The sequence below is a fragment of the Cyprinodon variegatus genome, unplaced genomic scaffold (assembly GCF_000732505.1).
Source record: "Cyprinodon variegatus isolate N-32 unplaced genomic scaffold, C_variegatus-1.0 Scaffold974, whole genome shotgun sequence".
Taxonomy (NCBI): Eukaryota; Metazoa; Chordata; class Actinopteri; order Cyprinodontiformes; family Cyprinodontidae; genus Cyprinodon; species Cyprinodon variegatus.
Window position 1 is genome coordinate 207,317 of NW_015151427.1, and position 15,288 is coordinate 222,604.

Here is a 15,288-nt window from a genome sequence, read left to right on the forward strand (position 1 = left end):
TCAAAAGGCGCAGGCCCCCGAGTCAATCTGGCAGCCCGAGTCAATCTGGTACCTACACCGGCACCAAGTGGCCCTCCTGGATCTCCAGAGGGGTAAGTTTTAATTTTATTCTATTCTATTCAGTTGCCCTTCTTTTTAAATCCTATTTGCATTTATTGATATTTAAAAAATTACACTGTTTAAAAGAAAATTAGAAAAAAAAAAAAAGAAACAATAAAAATCTGTTTACTACGTATGTATGAAGTTTAGGTGAATGCCGACCCCTCCAGGTCAAAGGTATTGGTAGCTCTTTCTATGACTCAGTACCCATGAAGTAGCCTTAAAAAGGTTGCTGACCCCTGCCGTATATCAACACCTGCACACGTGTGCCTTTAGGTGTGTTGAGATTTTGCTTTCCCTTATGGAAAAGTTTGTGTCTGAATAAATCCGATCAAGATCATATGTTTGTTTTTTATTTGTCAGAGATTCTGTATTCAGTATTGTTTGATAAATATTCTTAGATCTCTAGTATAACAGAAACTCCAGAAATGCATATGAAATATTAAGTGTTGCATGTTCTTATAAAATATATACTACTGTACCAGTAATAATTACTATTGTCATACATTTCATTTTGTCCTACAGGCAAAGTATCTTCACAAGTTTAAAAAAAAATTATACACCCATATTTTTGTGCTTTTTTGTTTGCAACTTTCTGAAAATAAGATGTAATTTTCACAGCCTAACATTTGACCTCAAGTATACCAGACATAACTACAGCAAGCATCATGTGGACTTCTCCTTTTTTGTTTTGGTGTTACGAAAAAATGGTGTGACTGTTTTTAGTATATTTACCTACCTTCAGTGGACCAACAGGCTGGTCCTAATGCAGTGGACCACCATTTTTAATGACAGTTTAGAAGTAGGTGTGAATTAACCTTAGCTATTTACTTAAATTAAATAACCTGGATTATTTTTTTTCATTTGAAATTAGCAAAAAATTGTGTTTGTTCATTAAGGAATGATTATTTACTAAAGGTTTTTCTTTTGAGATTAATTAATTGATTGTAAAAATCAATAGATTGATCAATTAATAAAAAGAAAAATCAGGTGCAGCTCCAATTCTGTGTGAGTTGTTCAGCTGGGTGTAGCTTGCAGCAGTGACCAACCCAGCAGAGGCCGACCGGGGTCCCTGTTTCCCTTACCCTGCCTGTTCAACAGAGGCCTTCTCGTATCTCTACTGCAAATGACAAGGTCTATTTTGGAAAGGAGGCTGCACCAAACCCAGCACGTCAGCTATTTGGCATCATGAGCTCCTGGAGAAGAAAAGAAAAAGGAGTCTAGTCGACCTCCCACCACAGGAGACTGGGGGGCTTCCATCTTTCTGGATTTCCTATCATTTCACGGATATTTGTGCAAAAAGAAGATACGAAAATTATTTGGGGGTTGGAATTATTACACTCTCTAACTTGACTGGATTCTTAACCGGGAAATCTTAGTAAAAGCCAAAGGTCAGATGTCTCATCTGCTAAATTATCTGAGAGGCTGAAGACTTAAAGGTAAATAAGTTATTTATTATAGGAAATCAGAAATAAATCAGTCTGTCTTTATATTTATAACTGCATATAGATGTTATAAGGTTGAATAATTGTTCTCCCTTAACAACTACAAATACAATTAATGTTTGCTCTGGCCACAACAGGAAACGTTACAAATTTAAAGTTTTGGTTTTGTTTATGTGATTTTTCTTCTTACTTAGGAACTTCTTCCGATCAGCTCTATAAAGTGTCATCTACTTTATATTGTTTATAAAAGTACATTGTGGTTTGAGCTTCTCTGGCAGATAGAGATGGCCTGAGCTGGAAATAAAGCATGTTTCCAAAGTAGCAGCTTTATCAAACAGCCCTTCGTTTCTACAAATGGAAATGTACAGAGACAGCCCCTGACAGCTGAGGTTATTTTTGGGACAGGCAGTACGAGTGACAAAGGTGACAAAGCTGGCAAATGGCAGTCTTTGAAAGGCACCTATACTCTCTACATGACCTTGTTACATGGGAATTTAGTTGTTGTTTTTATATTAAACAATTGACCAGGCTGTGTGGCTTTAATGAGGCTGGTTTGATGTATGTCTGCAGAGGCGGAACTGGAACCTGTATAAAGTTACAGGAGCTGCCAACTATAAATATACCAGTCTTAACTGTAGTTTAATGCACAAAAGTTCTGTAGAGTACACAGAAAAATCTGTAAAATGAATTGTGTTTCATTAAGCTTTGGTTAACTTAATTTACTCTTAATTTGATATTGAAATATAAAGTAAAGTTTTTAAGTGAAAATTTGTATTACTGTTTGTTTTCTGTCATAACTGAAATGTTTTTCATTATTTTGTGGACCTTAAACATATCAGTATAGGTACCAATACCTATATCTGCTCACTGAGACATTTTGTTTGCTTATGTTTTAGAAAATCCTAAAATATTGAAGCAAGAATTAAAATATGGAAATGTTGTTTTCCTTGCAAGATAACACTGGTTTATAGATGACCATTCTTACTTTGGGTTTTTCTCAATTTTAGAATATATATTTCTTTACATAATAAGGAATACATTGTTTAACACAATTAGATATTCTGATTATTTTCCTTTATACAAATCTTCTCCATAAAAGTAAAGGCAGAACTTACAAAAATAACATTAGATCTGTTAATTAACATTTATTTACATACTTTTAATTAGATCCCAAATCTTTTTCTGTTTTGTTATTAAAATATATATTAACCCTGATGCTGTGACTGATAATTGATTGTTGATTCTTGTTAAGTGTATTTCAATTTATCTTTTGCAACTATAATATGTGAAGAACTCTTTTTTTTCCCAGCCTTTCACCTATAATCAGTCATTATTTGTATTTGGAACAAAATAGTCACAGAGTCAGAGAACAGTCGCTGTAAAATTGATTTGATTATATTTTAAAAACAAATATATAGCTCACGTTTAGCATCCTATATTAAAAAAAAAATAAAAAAAATATCATAGCCAGCATTATTTAGGGGTGAATCTCTGTTTCTTATCTCTGGAAAAGGGATTATTACTTTCATCCTGAGATTTTCAAACTCCAATCTCCAACTTCATTTCATCTAAATGTAAAATACAGTTTTAAATAGTTTCTTTCACCTCTGTACTGCCTCTCACTTTAAGAACCCGACACTGTAAATTATTGACTTTAATTATATGTTTCACCAATTCTTCAAAGAGTTTTGAAAAATCGGTTTTCAAACAACCAGACACTCTCTAGGGATAATTAATCAAACAATGCTGAAGAATTCAGTCCAATTTATATTTTTCTTTTAACGTGACTTCTGCCATCAGTCATCTTTAATGACAGAGTAAAATAAATCCTATGGGGAAAGTAAGATTTAAAATTTGGCCGTTTTACTTAGTCCATGTTCTGAGATGCTTCTAGAAAAAAATGTGAACAGATCTGACTGTATTATCTCTATAAAGTGCCTTGAGATGACATGTGTTATGAATTGGCGCTATGTAAATATACTTAACTGAATTGTAAGTAGTATATTTAAAGGCAATCTCATTTGGGACACGCTTACTCATGTCTTTGGAGTTCCTTCAATGGATTTGGATTTTATTCCTCACTGTCAAGGCTGTGACTTTCAGAAGTTTGTCTGTGAAAGACCCATTTTGACCTTAAGTGTAAGCAAAAATCCAAAAACAACAACTACAAGAAAAAAATAAACAGCAAAGAAGTAAATGTGGTTTAGGGCTGTGAAGTTATCGAACAGATTCTCGGCATATAATTGTGTTTTAGCATTGACATGGTGATTGCTGAGCAGGGTAGAGATTGATATACAGCAAATTAAATAACATAGGGTTGCTGGACACGAGGTCCTTTCTCAGATCTTTGATTCAGTTTATTTTCATATCTGACTGACTTTCTGATACTGGTAAGCTGCCCACTTCTTTGCTTTGCTGGTGATAATGGTCAGCAGCCAGGAAATAAAGGAAAAGTAGTCCTGCATTAAAGATAAATTGTTAAACACGTAATTAGTTTTGGGAATTATTTGAATGATGCTTTTTTTTTTTTCTTTTGTGAATGAGATTCACTGGTCACACCTATATAAATTTATCTGTAGAATATTCATTTGCGTTATTTGTATTTTGTAGTAGTATTAATACTATGATATCTACTTTATTCATCATAGGAGTAAAAAGAAAAAAAAAATGGATCAAAACCTGTTTGGAGGAGCCCCCAGGTTCCTCACCCGTCCAAAGGCTTTCACAGTGGGTGTAGGGAAGGATGCCACACTCAGCTGCACTGTTGTTGGCAGCCCAACTCCTATAATCACCTGGGAAAAGGACAAGCTTAAGCTTTCGTCCGGGGGCCGTTTCAAGACTGTGGAGGATGGAGACATCTACCGTTTGACCATCTACGACCTCACACTGGAGGACAGTGGTCAATATATGTGCCGAGCCAAAAACAGCGTTGGGGAAGCTTATGCTGCTGTGACCTTGAAGGTGGCCCTCCCAACAGAGATGTCTCAGAGGGCCCCAGTTTTCATGGTGAAGCCAGCTTCCACACGTGTGGCTCTAGGAGGAGATATTGTTTTCCAATGCCGAGTTGTGGCTCACCCAGAGGCCAACTTTGAGTGGGAGAAGGACGGACGTTACCTAGGTGAGACAAACCGCATCAAGATCATGTCAGACAGCGACAGCAGCACCTTAAAGATCCAAGGTGTGCGCAACCTGGATAGTGGTACCTACATCTGCAGGGCCCAGAACTCTGTGGGGCGCGCCCAGGCTGCTGCTGCTCTGGTGGTGGATGCTCAGGATGCCCGCCACATGTCTGCAGACAAAAGCACCTCTCTCCTTTCTCATATGCAAAAGCGCAAAGAGGAAATGAAGAAGGACATCTCCATCTACCGCACTGAGGAAAACAGCTCCCTCTCCACAGCCAAAATAACCAATGCCCTGAATACTGTGAGTCTGGAGCATGAGCTGAGGGCTTCAGCACTGGCAAGTCTACCTAAAGGTGTATTCACCCGCACCTGCACGGTCACTGAGGGCAAACACGCCAAACTTAGCTGCTTTGTGACAGGTCACCCCAAACCACACATCATCTGGAGAAAGGATGGGCTGAACATCAGCGAGGGACGCAGGCACGTCATTTATGAGGACCAAGCCGAGAACTTCATCCTCAAGATCCTGTACTGCAAGCAGAACGATAATGGTCTCTATACGTGCAATGCAACCAATATGGCAGGGCAGACATATAGTGCTGTACTGGTTACAGTGAAAGGTAAGATTTTTAAATTGCTCACTTAAAAAAAAAAAAAAACACTTTTAAACTTCTGTAATTTTGGGCTGTCCCTTTAAAGAATTACAACCCCAAAAAACTATCTGTCATAAAATATTCATTTTAAAACATCCTGACCCAAAACTAAACATAATATTTTGATGAACAGACAAAAGTAGTACCATTTATCTAAAGAAAAATAAGAGTGGTGAGTTTTAAACAAAAAAACACAGTATGTTCCAACTGTTATAGTTATATGTTTTCGTTTTATTTCCCTGGTTTAGAAGAAAGTTCATTCAGTCACTCTTTCTTCAATGAAACCTCCCTTATTTAACCAAGTGTGGTGAATTGATATTCCTAGAAAAGCTCTTTATTTTTTCTATTAACTATTAAATGATTGGAAAACCAACAAATAAAAACTTTTCTTTGTTGTATAGGCTGTACATGCATAGAGTAGGTCACACAAAATCCTTTTAAAGACCTCAAATGTTCTCTGGTTCTCCTGTTGCTTCAAATATTCAGCTTTGGACCACAAAGTTGACTAAAAAGGCGTATTTGTGTCCACCGGCACCAATTCATAGTTCACTATTTCTGTGTATTTAGATACCATGAAAATGGTATCTAAATATGTATTTAATATGTATTTATTATGTATTTAATATGTATTTTAATATGTATTTATATACCATGAAAATGGTATCTAAATACAAAACTCTTGTAAAACTCTTGATATACACATCATTTTTACTGTACCTCAAAAGGCAACCCAATTGCCGCCCTTGGTACTTGTACCAGATTTGAAGGATTATGAAGATGGGTCTTTCTTAAAGCTTAGGTATTGTAGATGAAACTGTAGGCCCTAATTCTGCACTGTGAGCTCCAGATCACCACACATTTGCTCTTCTGTGGAACACAAAAGAAGGCTGCGAGGGAGGATCATTTGCTTAGTATGCTATAATCATCCTATTCATTTTACTGAACAGTTTTGATTCTGTGTTGACAGCCATAGTTGTGATGTTTAAAGTCACAATAAAAGTGATATTCTATGTATGACTGTAATTACCATTTTATATTAATGTAATACACCCTAAATGTACCTAAATGTCAACGGCCGTAGATTACATGGGTAAATTCATCATGGCCCAATGAGAGGTGTTGTGTTTCATCTATTTTCTGCTGGTGATGACTAGTTCACGGTTTCTCAGATGGACTTGGCCTTCCTGAGCCACACTGACGCACTGCAAGTGACACTTCTTCCAGGGAGAAACTTGGCTCACAGAATGAAACAGTAGAGTTGTAGAACTGTGTTGCCTCATAACCTGCATGCAGTGTAATGATGAGTGATCTAAGGATGATGCAGGGCTCATTAGAGAAACAATTTATTCGAAAACAAAATTTATCGAAGAAACAAAGTCAGAATGGGTGATATAATATTCTCTTTAAACAGCAAAAAAAATACTTGTAATGACAACAATTAATGTTTGCAGATTTCAATATTTGATAGTATGGTTCTATGATGTTACCTTTATGTCTAAAGAAAATATTCTTTTATGAGTAGGTTTTTTATAGCACCTCTATTATATGTATTCAGCAGAGTAAAATATATTATATAATGAGTAAATTTTGGTTTTAGGCTAATGTTTGAGTTTGTCCAATATACTGATTAATTAAAAAAAACCCTTTACTCACTCTTTTATCTCAGCAATAGGTAAACCACCAGATGTTATGACAACCTTTAAGTCTATGTTTGTGAGTAAGGACTAAAGTATAATATAAAGTATTTATATAATCTGACAAATAAAGAATAAAAACAGGAATCTATAAATAAAAATAGAGAACAGTATCTCTGAAGTTGTTTAGATAGGTAATGTACGTATCAGGTGATGAAAGGCATTATATTTCAATGATTCAGGGAAATGTAAACAAGGCTTACGTTTGAGAGCTATTCTGTCTGATTATGCCCTTATCTAATAGACTATGGAAAACATATCAAATGAGCATCTATGTAGAGTAGCAAGTGATTTTTTAATAAACAGAGTTAAACTTAAACCAAAATACAGTTCTTGAACTGCAGCCCCTAACATGTTTCTAGAGCAATTCACGCAGAGTTTAAGCTGCTTTTAATATCTCAATTAATTCTCTGTCTGCAGATGTAGGAAAGATAGAGTGAGTCACTCTTTTTTGCAACCATTTTCTAACAAGAGAAATCGGAAAAAACATCTGCCTCTCTTGAAATGTTCCATTGTCTTTCCAGTTTTGAAGAATGGCTACGAGAAATTTGCATCAAACATCCATTTTATTTCTGTAGTATGTTTGTCAGCAACCTCATTGACCAAAGTGGCTTTCAATTAAAAACAGACAGAAGATATTATCATAATGTTAACAGTAAGTAAATATTGGTTTCCCCCATAATGCATTACAATCAAATGCTATATTTTCCAAAAATAAAAAATAAAAATTTCAAATTAGCAAATTAGAAATCCATTTTAATGCATCTTATTCAGATTTACCAATGGTAAGGATGATTAAATATAATTTAATTTGTTAATAAATATTTTACTTTATTTTATTTTACAAGCAGGTGTTGCACTTTACACCATTTAGTCTTTTTTCATTGTAACAATCAACAGATTTGCTTCTTTTTGCTTTTACTCAGAGCCAAAAGTTCCATTTAAGAGGAAGCTACAGGATGTGGAGGTACAAGAGAAGGCCTCAGCCACACTCCTGTGTGAGGTGCCCCTTAATGCCACCCAAACCAGTTGGTTCATGGAGGAAACCATGCTGGAGCAAAACATCAAATATCGCATGGACGAGCAAGGGACGCTGCGTCGCCTCACCATACATAATGTCACCACGAATGATGATGGAGTTTATATCTGTGAGATGAAAGAAGGCAGCCGCACTGTGGCTGAGCTCACTGTCCTGGGTAGGGTAAACCTTTTTTTCAAGACTGTAAGGGCAACTTAGCTGTAATTTCAAAAGGGTATTTAATTGCAATAATGCAGCTGTTAAAGTTGTTCCATTGGTTTACAAAATAATTCTTTTTAAACCGTTTATATTCTGTTTATCTGCTACAAATATTTCTATTAGAAATCTCCCTCTATTGTACTAGGTAATATCACAAAGAAGCTTCCTCGGAGAACAATCGTTCCTGTCAGTGACACGGTCATCTTCTGTGTTGAGCTGGAGCATCCTTGTCCAGATGCCCATTGGACTCGCAATGGCGAGAAACTGAAGGAAGATTCACGTACTTCGATTGCCTGTGTACTTAGACAGTACACATTAACAATTAAAGACTGCCAGGCTGATGATTCTGGAGAAGTGGCCTTCATAGCTGGAGATTGTAAGACTTCAACACGATTCTCTGTCACTGGTAAGTCAAGTCATCTTTAGAAATTTCTCTCATAAATGCTCAATTTTGTTCTATATTTGGTGAGACATGGCAGAGCCCCTTGTTTTGCATCCAGCCCATTTATCTTATCCACCATGCAGACAAGGTGACTGGTCTAAAAATACTTTGCAATGCCTATAATCTACTTTATATTATGGTCATTGTTCATAGTTTGCAACAGTGAAGGTTTTTCTCCCTCAATACAAAGTACAGTAATGTTTCAGTTTTATTTTTTCTTTTATCCCAACACTTTGAGAGAGATAATTAGCTGCACTATAAAATTGATTTGTTTTATTATTATTATTATTATTATTATTATTATTATTATTATTATTATTATTATTATTATTATTGTTATTATTATTATTATTATTATTATTATTATTATTATTATTATTATTATTATCATCCCTATACTAATTATCATTATTATCCTAATCTCCATGGCTTTGAACCTCATCTTTCTTTACAGCCACTCTCAAACTGTCTGTAAAATAGGTACCGGTAATGTGCTCATTACAATGTGTGAAACCAAATCGGTTTGCACATCTAAACATTTGAGTTGCAATCTTTGTAGGTAACTTGTAACATACCCATTTATTGCACAAACTAAAAACTGTGACTCTTCATCAAAAAATGAGACTATACTTATGGGATTGATTTCATGTTCTATGCAACATTATCCATAATGTTTGATGCATAATCCACAAATGGGAATGATGTTTGGGGTCTGGGGATAGATTTAAAAGCTTTTACATATATATAAATGTAAAATAAATAGAAAGTCACTACTTTGTACACTTCCCGGAGGGAGCAGGTAATGACAGCTATATGTAGAAATGTCTTGGCCAGACATTCTTTTCTTGAAAGAGACAAACTGCTTCTCAAAGGGCAAAATTCATGAGGATTATTCAGATAACATGAATCATACCAGTTAGTGACTATTTTTGATGAAGGAACACCATTATAACAAAACGGGTTGCTTTTGGATGATAATTCCATTACATTTTAAAAGACTTAATCAATCTCAGTGGGTAAATTACCTGACTATAGGGGTTTTGACCAAAGTGCTTTACATTACATTTAGTTATTAACCCATTCACTCACCACACTCATGGTTGCAAGCTACTATGTAACCACAGCTTCCCTAGGGCTCACTGAAAGAAATAAGGTTTACATACACATGTAACATTGGCCCCTCTGACCACCATCAGTAGGCAATGAGGGTGTATTGCCCAAGGACACAAAGACACCGAAAGGCTTGAACTGACAAACTCCTGCACTGTAATGAAATGCTGTTGTAATTCATAGGGTATTTTTCAACAATTTGCTGTATATGTTAATAGCTGTAGGCAGGATATAGGCCTTTACGCTATTGTGGAGTGTTCTAGAACATAACCACAACTGTAGACGAGGAACCACAAGTTGAGCTGGGGTAAATTATGACAAATGGTCCCTCTACATCCTTAGACTCTAACAGGAGCCACCACACTAAACGGGAGTGTGAAACAAGGAGAAGATAACATCTATAACACTTTCATCTTATTGCAGCTCCCAGGAAACATCCCCCTGATCCCCCAGTCGATGCTGTGGTGCAGAACAAGACTGACTCATCCATCACCATTCAGTGGTCTCCCCCTGACAGTGACCGCCCTGTACCCATTAATGGGTACATCGTGGAGAAGAGAAAGGTTGGTGCTTCCACCTGGCAGAGGTGCAATGCTGGAGAAATCCTCACAACAACAGAGATCACCATACGCAGTTTTGCAGAGGAAGCTAGCTACCAGTTCCGAATTTCTGCCACAAATGCTTTTGGTCAGAGTCCCTATTTGGAAGTACCTGGTAGTTTTTACCTTGGTAAGTCTCTGTTTTATTATCCTTATTTTATATGTTTAATGTTTTTTTTTATTATTGTTATTTTTTTCTACTTTATAATTTTGTCCTTGTCTATTGTTCTTCAGAGCCCACTGCTGAAATCAGGAAAGGTCTGATGAACAGTACTGCAGTCTTTGGAGAGGAGTTCTCCATCTCTGTCGAGCTGTCAGCTGCTTGCTCAGGCTTCTGGTCCCTAAATGGACGTCTTCTGCGGAGTGGATCAGAGTACCTTATCACCAGGTCCAAGAATATACACACATTACTCATTCGTGTTGTGACGATGGAAATGAATGGAGTCGAAATCAAGTTTGTGGGTGGAGGTTCCCAGAGCAGTTGCATCCTTTCTGTGAAGGGTATGCAGTTTAAAATGGAATAGATATTTTCTGCATTGGACTTTATCTGAGTGATATTTTTCAGTCATGCCTATTAAGTGCAAAAATGTGTTTTAGCACCCTCTATCAAGTTCACCAACAAGTCTGACCATCCAGAGGTTGTGACCTGCAGCGTCCAAGAGACAGCTCAGCTGAGTGCTGAGGTGTCAGACTATGAGACTCAGGTTTGTAGGACAAACATGTTTCTTTACCACCTTGACCATTTTGAGGATATGCTTTCTCGTAGTTAATTATCTTGAACTGTTTAAGTCATGTTACAGCCTTTTACTGGGATTTGATTGTTTCCTAAATTCTGGGAGAACTAGAAATCTGATTTACTGTGCAGATGTTTTCACCCTCCTTTACTCTAATTCCCTAAAATACGATCTAGTGCCAGCAATATCCTTTGGAATTATCCTAAGGAAGGGTTCAGACAGCAGTAAGAAGACTAATGAACACACTAGACATGTCAAGGGTAAAGATTCGGAGAAGCTATAAAACTATCAAGGCATGACCTTCTATACACAGGCCAGCTAAGGAGAACATTGAGCAGAAATGCAGCCAAGAGGCTAATGGTAAATCTGCACATTATGCAGAGATCCACTGTTCAGATGGAATTTCTCTTTTTTTAAAGATACAACTTTGAACTGTTTGGTGAAGACATAAACATTTGAGGGGGAAAACCCTACAGCGTTGTTGCGGCAACTTTATCTTGTGGGAAGAAATTTCTATAGCAGGGATTAAAACCTGGTCAGGGCTATTGAGAAGATAAGATGAATAGTATGCTGCTAGTTCTGTGCTGTTAGAAATCTTGATTTACGTAATGTTTGGTTCTTTAGGTGGCTTGGATGAGGAATGGGCGAGAGGTGAAAATGGGGAAGAAGTATGAATCAGTTATACAAGAACGCAAGAGGATACTGATAGTTCACAATGTTACAGAAGAAGATGTGGGCCTTTATGAGTGTGTCTTAGCTGATGACCGGATGTCCTTTCAGCTCACATTGAAAGGTAAGTACTTTTGAACTTTAAAATAGTTTTAAAGTTCATTAATGCACACAGATCATTGGTTATAAGCCTTGTTTGGAAAACTATTGACCTATACAAGAAATAATTCCCGTATAATCCACCTCTGCCTAGATGAGCCTGCCAAATTTCTCAATAAAGCCAGGGGCCCCATGGGAATGTCATCCTCCCTTAGAGGAGACCTTGAGCTGAGTTGTGAGGTATCTTCTGCGAGTGCTGCTGTTATTTGGAAAAAGGATAAAGTGGAGATTAGTGAGGACCAAAGAACAACCATAATCTCCAAAGGGACCCAAAGGAAACTCATTATTAAGAGCGCCAAGAAAATCGATGAAGGATATTATTCATGTGAGACAGCAGCTGACAAAGTCACATTCCATGTAAAGATAAAAGGTACACCTATTTTTTTCTACAGGTAGCATTGATTATTTTGTTTTAAGGTTGATGCTATAAAATGAGGCAAACTTTGTTTTTATTCCCAGAGTCCCAAGCAGCAGCTGTATTCTCCAATAAGGAATTAGTTCAGACAGAGATCAAAGCCATCCTTACCCAGAGAGCAACGCTGAGCTGCAAAGTGGCAGATACCAAGACGGAGGTGAAATGGTACAAAGATGGAAAGCTACTGGAGTCGAGTAGGAGAATATACTGGGAGGCAAAAGGCACCACTCGTCAGCTGGTGATTGAAAATATAGAGAAGAGTGATGCTGGAGAGTACACATGTGAAGCTGGAGGGGAAAAGCTGGTTTTCAAGATATTTGTATCTGGTAGGAGTGCTTGAATATGGTTAATAACAATAGAAAGTATCTGTTCATCTACTTGTATTTTACTTCATATTATGATGTAACAGTTTGTCAGCCACCCTCTGCATTGTCTGAGCAGTGCACAGCACACATGACAACAAGAGACTGAAGCAGCAACTACAGCCTTTCATTCTCTGCAAACATCACTGCAACATGTGAAAAGCATTTGCTGGTCAACAAGATAGAGTGCACAGTCTATGATAAAGTTTTGCAAGCTGTGCACAAGAAAAGGCAAATTTAGACTGCATAGTAGCAACAGTACAAAACCAACAGGTTTCAAGACGTTAGATTAGTCCCTGACTCCAGTCGTTTCAAATCCTTTAAAGACAGCTCAACCATAACGAGAATTAGACTGAGATTCAGTTAGATGAAAAGTGTGCATGTATGTGACATGCTTATTCACCAAGCAAATATCGCTTAAAGTTACTTGAACATTAGCTGTGTGTTTATGTGGGGAAGGATTACTCTAGGCTAGATATGCATCAATCCAGATTTTTTTCTGATTCAGTCCGATACCGATACCTGGGCTGAGCATATCGGCTGCTATCCGATATCGATCCTATTCAACTGTAACCATATATCGTGCCCTGTTAGTGAAGGCTTAAGCCTTTACATAAATATTGTTAAAAATGTAACACATCAACACAGATATAAATGTACTTTAATTATTAGTAAATATGTAGCAAAAAGAAAGACATAACAGCTCTATATATAAAGTTCATTAGTTTGGATCTCTGATATCCAATATCAAATGGCAGAAATCCGATCCAGCTAATTTATCAATATCAGAGCCAATATCCAATCCAGGTATCAGATCAGCAATTGTACCACTAAACTATGCTATCTAGGAACATTAAGGTTTTTCATAGCAACAGTAGAAAAGGGAAGGTTGACAGAGCAAACACTTTGTTCAGGCATACGCATTTTAAATAGCATAAGATATGTAGCTTGCTCCACAGTAAACTGAATTACTCACCTGAAACAATGTCAAGATGAATAAAAACATCAGTGGTACTACAGAAAAAACTGCTTAAGTCCAAAACCAGCTGTCAGCAGCATTCAGCTAGTCCAAAATGCTGCACAGTGTATGAGATTCTACAACACACTGGTACTGCCATGATTGGAACCTCTGACCTTAGAGATTCGTCAGCAGCTGTGCCTTTATGGTGGGTTTTAGTACATATTTTACAGAATAAATATTACAACATCTGTCCATCCATCCATATTTCACGCTTTTCATATTAACGTAACTATTACCTTTGTCTGGAATTGTTTCTCCCAAAGCTTTCACTGAAAAATTTTCCATTTTTAAACTATGTTCACTTTTGAAACATTGTAACTATCCTCTTTAACCAAAGTTCTGATTCACTTTAAATGCAAAACTAGCTAGTATGGTGAGCCAGATTAATAATGTGTGGCAGTCTCGTTCTAGTTCCACATGCTATCAATCTGGAGCTGCTGCCATCAAATCTGTTGGGTAACAAGGAGGGACATTCAGCAGAACTTTCTGAGCTGATTGGCTACCAAAGTTTGATTTTAGCCAATCAAAAGGCAAAAAAGCCATTGCTAATTGTTTTCTTTTGCTTTTCATCTTATGAAAGATGAATTCTAAAATAAATAAAAAAATTATATCAAACTGAAAAATTGTTGCGAACCTGAAAAAGAACATTTAGAAACCAAAAGTATTTCTGAAAATGGAAAAAGAAATAAAACCTAAACTTACATTTTTAAACTACAAAAAGTTTGAAAGCTAAACGAAACTAAGTGTTGTCTTTGTTTTTTCTTGCTTTTACATCTAAAAATATTTTCCACTTACAAATATTTTTTTCCAAAAAAAATATTTTAGTTTCATATTTTCCAGGTAAAAAAAAAAAAAAGCAGTGAACAATATTTACTGGCCTTTAAGATACATTTGGCAGGTAAATGTGTTTTGTTGATACTTTTACAAGGATTTGTCTGATGTGTTTTCTCTTATAACTGTGTTATTAGATGCCCAGTCGGTTTTCTCAAACAAGCAGTCGGTCCTGAATGATGTTAAAGCCGCTGTGTCTCAGAAAGCCACACTCAGTTGTGAAGTGTCTGACACGAAGACAGAGGTTAAATGGTACAAAGATGGAAAGCTTCTCACTTCTAGCAGGACGGTACATACAGAGTCAAAAGGAAAAAGTCGCCAGCTGATGATAGAGAGCCTGGAGATTAAAGATGCTGGAGAGTACATCTGTGAGGCTGGTTCTGAAAAGCTTGTCTTCAAACTGCAAGTGGAAGGTAGGATCCAGCAGTAAACTGACATGTGGTTGGTTGGTTCATTTCTAAGATACTGCCAATAAGCATCCAGAAAAGTAGAATATTGCTGGAAAACTAACACATTTATACCATCTGCAGACATTCAAGTTCAGTCTGCCTTCTTCAAAAAGGAGTCTGTTCAGAAAGAAGTGAAAGCCACCCTTTCCCAAAGAGCCATACTTAGCTGTGAGGTTGCTGACAGCAAGACAGAGGTGAAATGGTTCAAGGATGGCAAGCAGCTGACATCCAGCAAAACAATCCACAC

At 36.8% G+C, this 15,288-nt stretch overlaps 1 protein-coding gene across 15 annotated transcripts in view; it reads left to right on the plus strand.

Moving 5' to 3' along the window:
- The first annotated feature begins 1,324 nt into the window (after nucleotides 1–1,324).
- The window catches only part of obscn (obscurin, cytoskeletal calmodulin and titin-interacting RhoGEF), a 73,461-nt gene continuing 59,497 nt past the window's right edge, over nucleotides 1,325–15,288 (plus strand). For 10 of the 15 annotated variants that reach the window (XM_015398934.1, XM_015398937.1, XM_015398939.1 and 7 more), the window contains exons 1-12: nucleotides 1,327–1,538; nucleotides 4,193–5,286; nucleotides 7,940–8,209; nucleotides 8,396–8,656; nucleotides 10,226–10,531; nucleotides 10,636–10,902; nucleotides 10,999–11,105; nucleotides 11,760–11,928; nucleotides 12,058–12,333; nucleotides 12,423–12,704; nucleotides 14,730–15,005; nucleotides 15,123–15,267. In XM_015398934.1, coding sequence (XP_015254420.1) covers nucleotides 4,212–5,286; nucleotides 7,940–8,209; nucleotides 8,396–8,656; nucleotides 10,226–10,531; nucleotides 10,636–10,902; nucleotides 10,999–11,105; nucleotides 11,760–11,928; nucleotides 12,058–12,333; nucleotides 12,423–12,704; nucleotides 14,730–15,005; nucleotides 15,123–15,267 — 3,434 coding nt within the window. In that variant the 5' untranslated portion in view covers nucleotides 1,327–1,538; nucleotides 4,193–4,211. Of the gene's footprint in view, nucleotides 1,539–4,192; nucleotides 5,287–7,939; nucleotides 8,210–8,395; nucleotides 8,657–10,225; nucleotides 10,532–10,635; nucleotides 10,903–10,998; nucleotides 11,106–11,759; nucleotides 11,929–12,057; nucleotides 12,334–12,422; nucleotides 12,705–14,729; nucleotides 15,006–15,122; nucleotides 15,268–15,288 lie in introns of all 15 variants that reach the window. The other 5 variants (XM_015398943.1, XM_015398945.1, XM_015398946.1 and 2 more) reach the window with 2 other exon arrangements.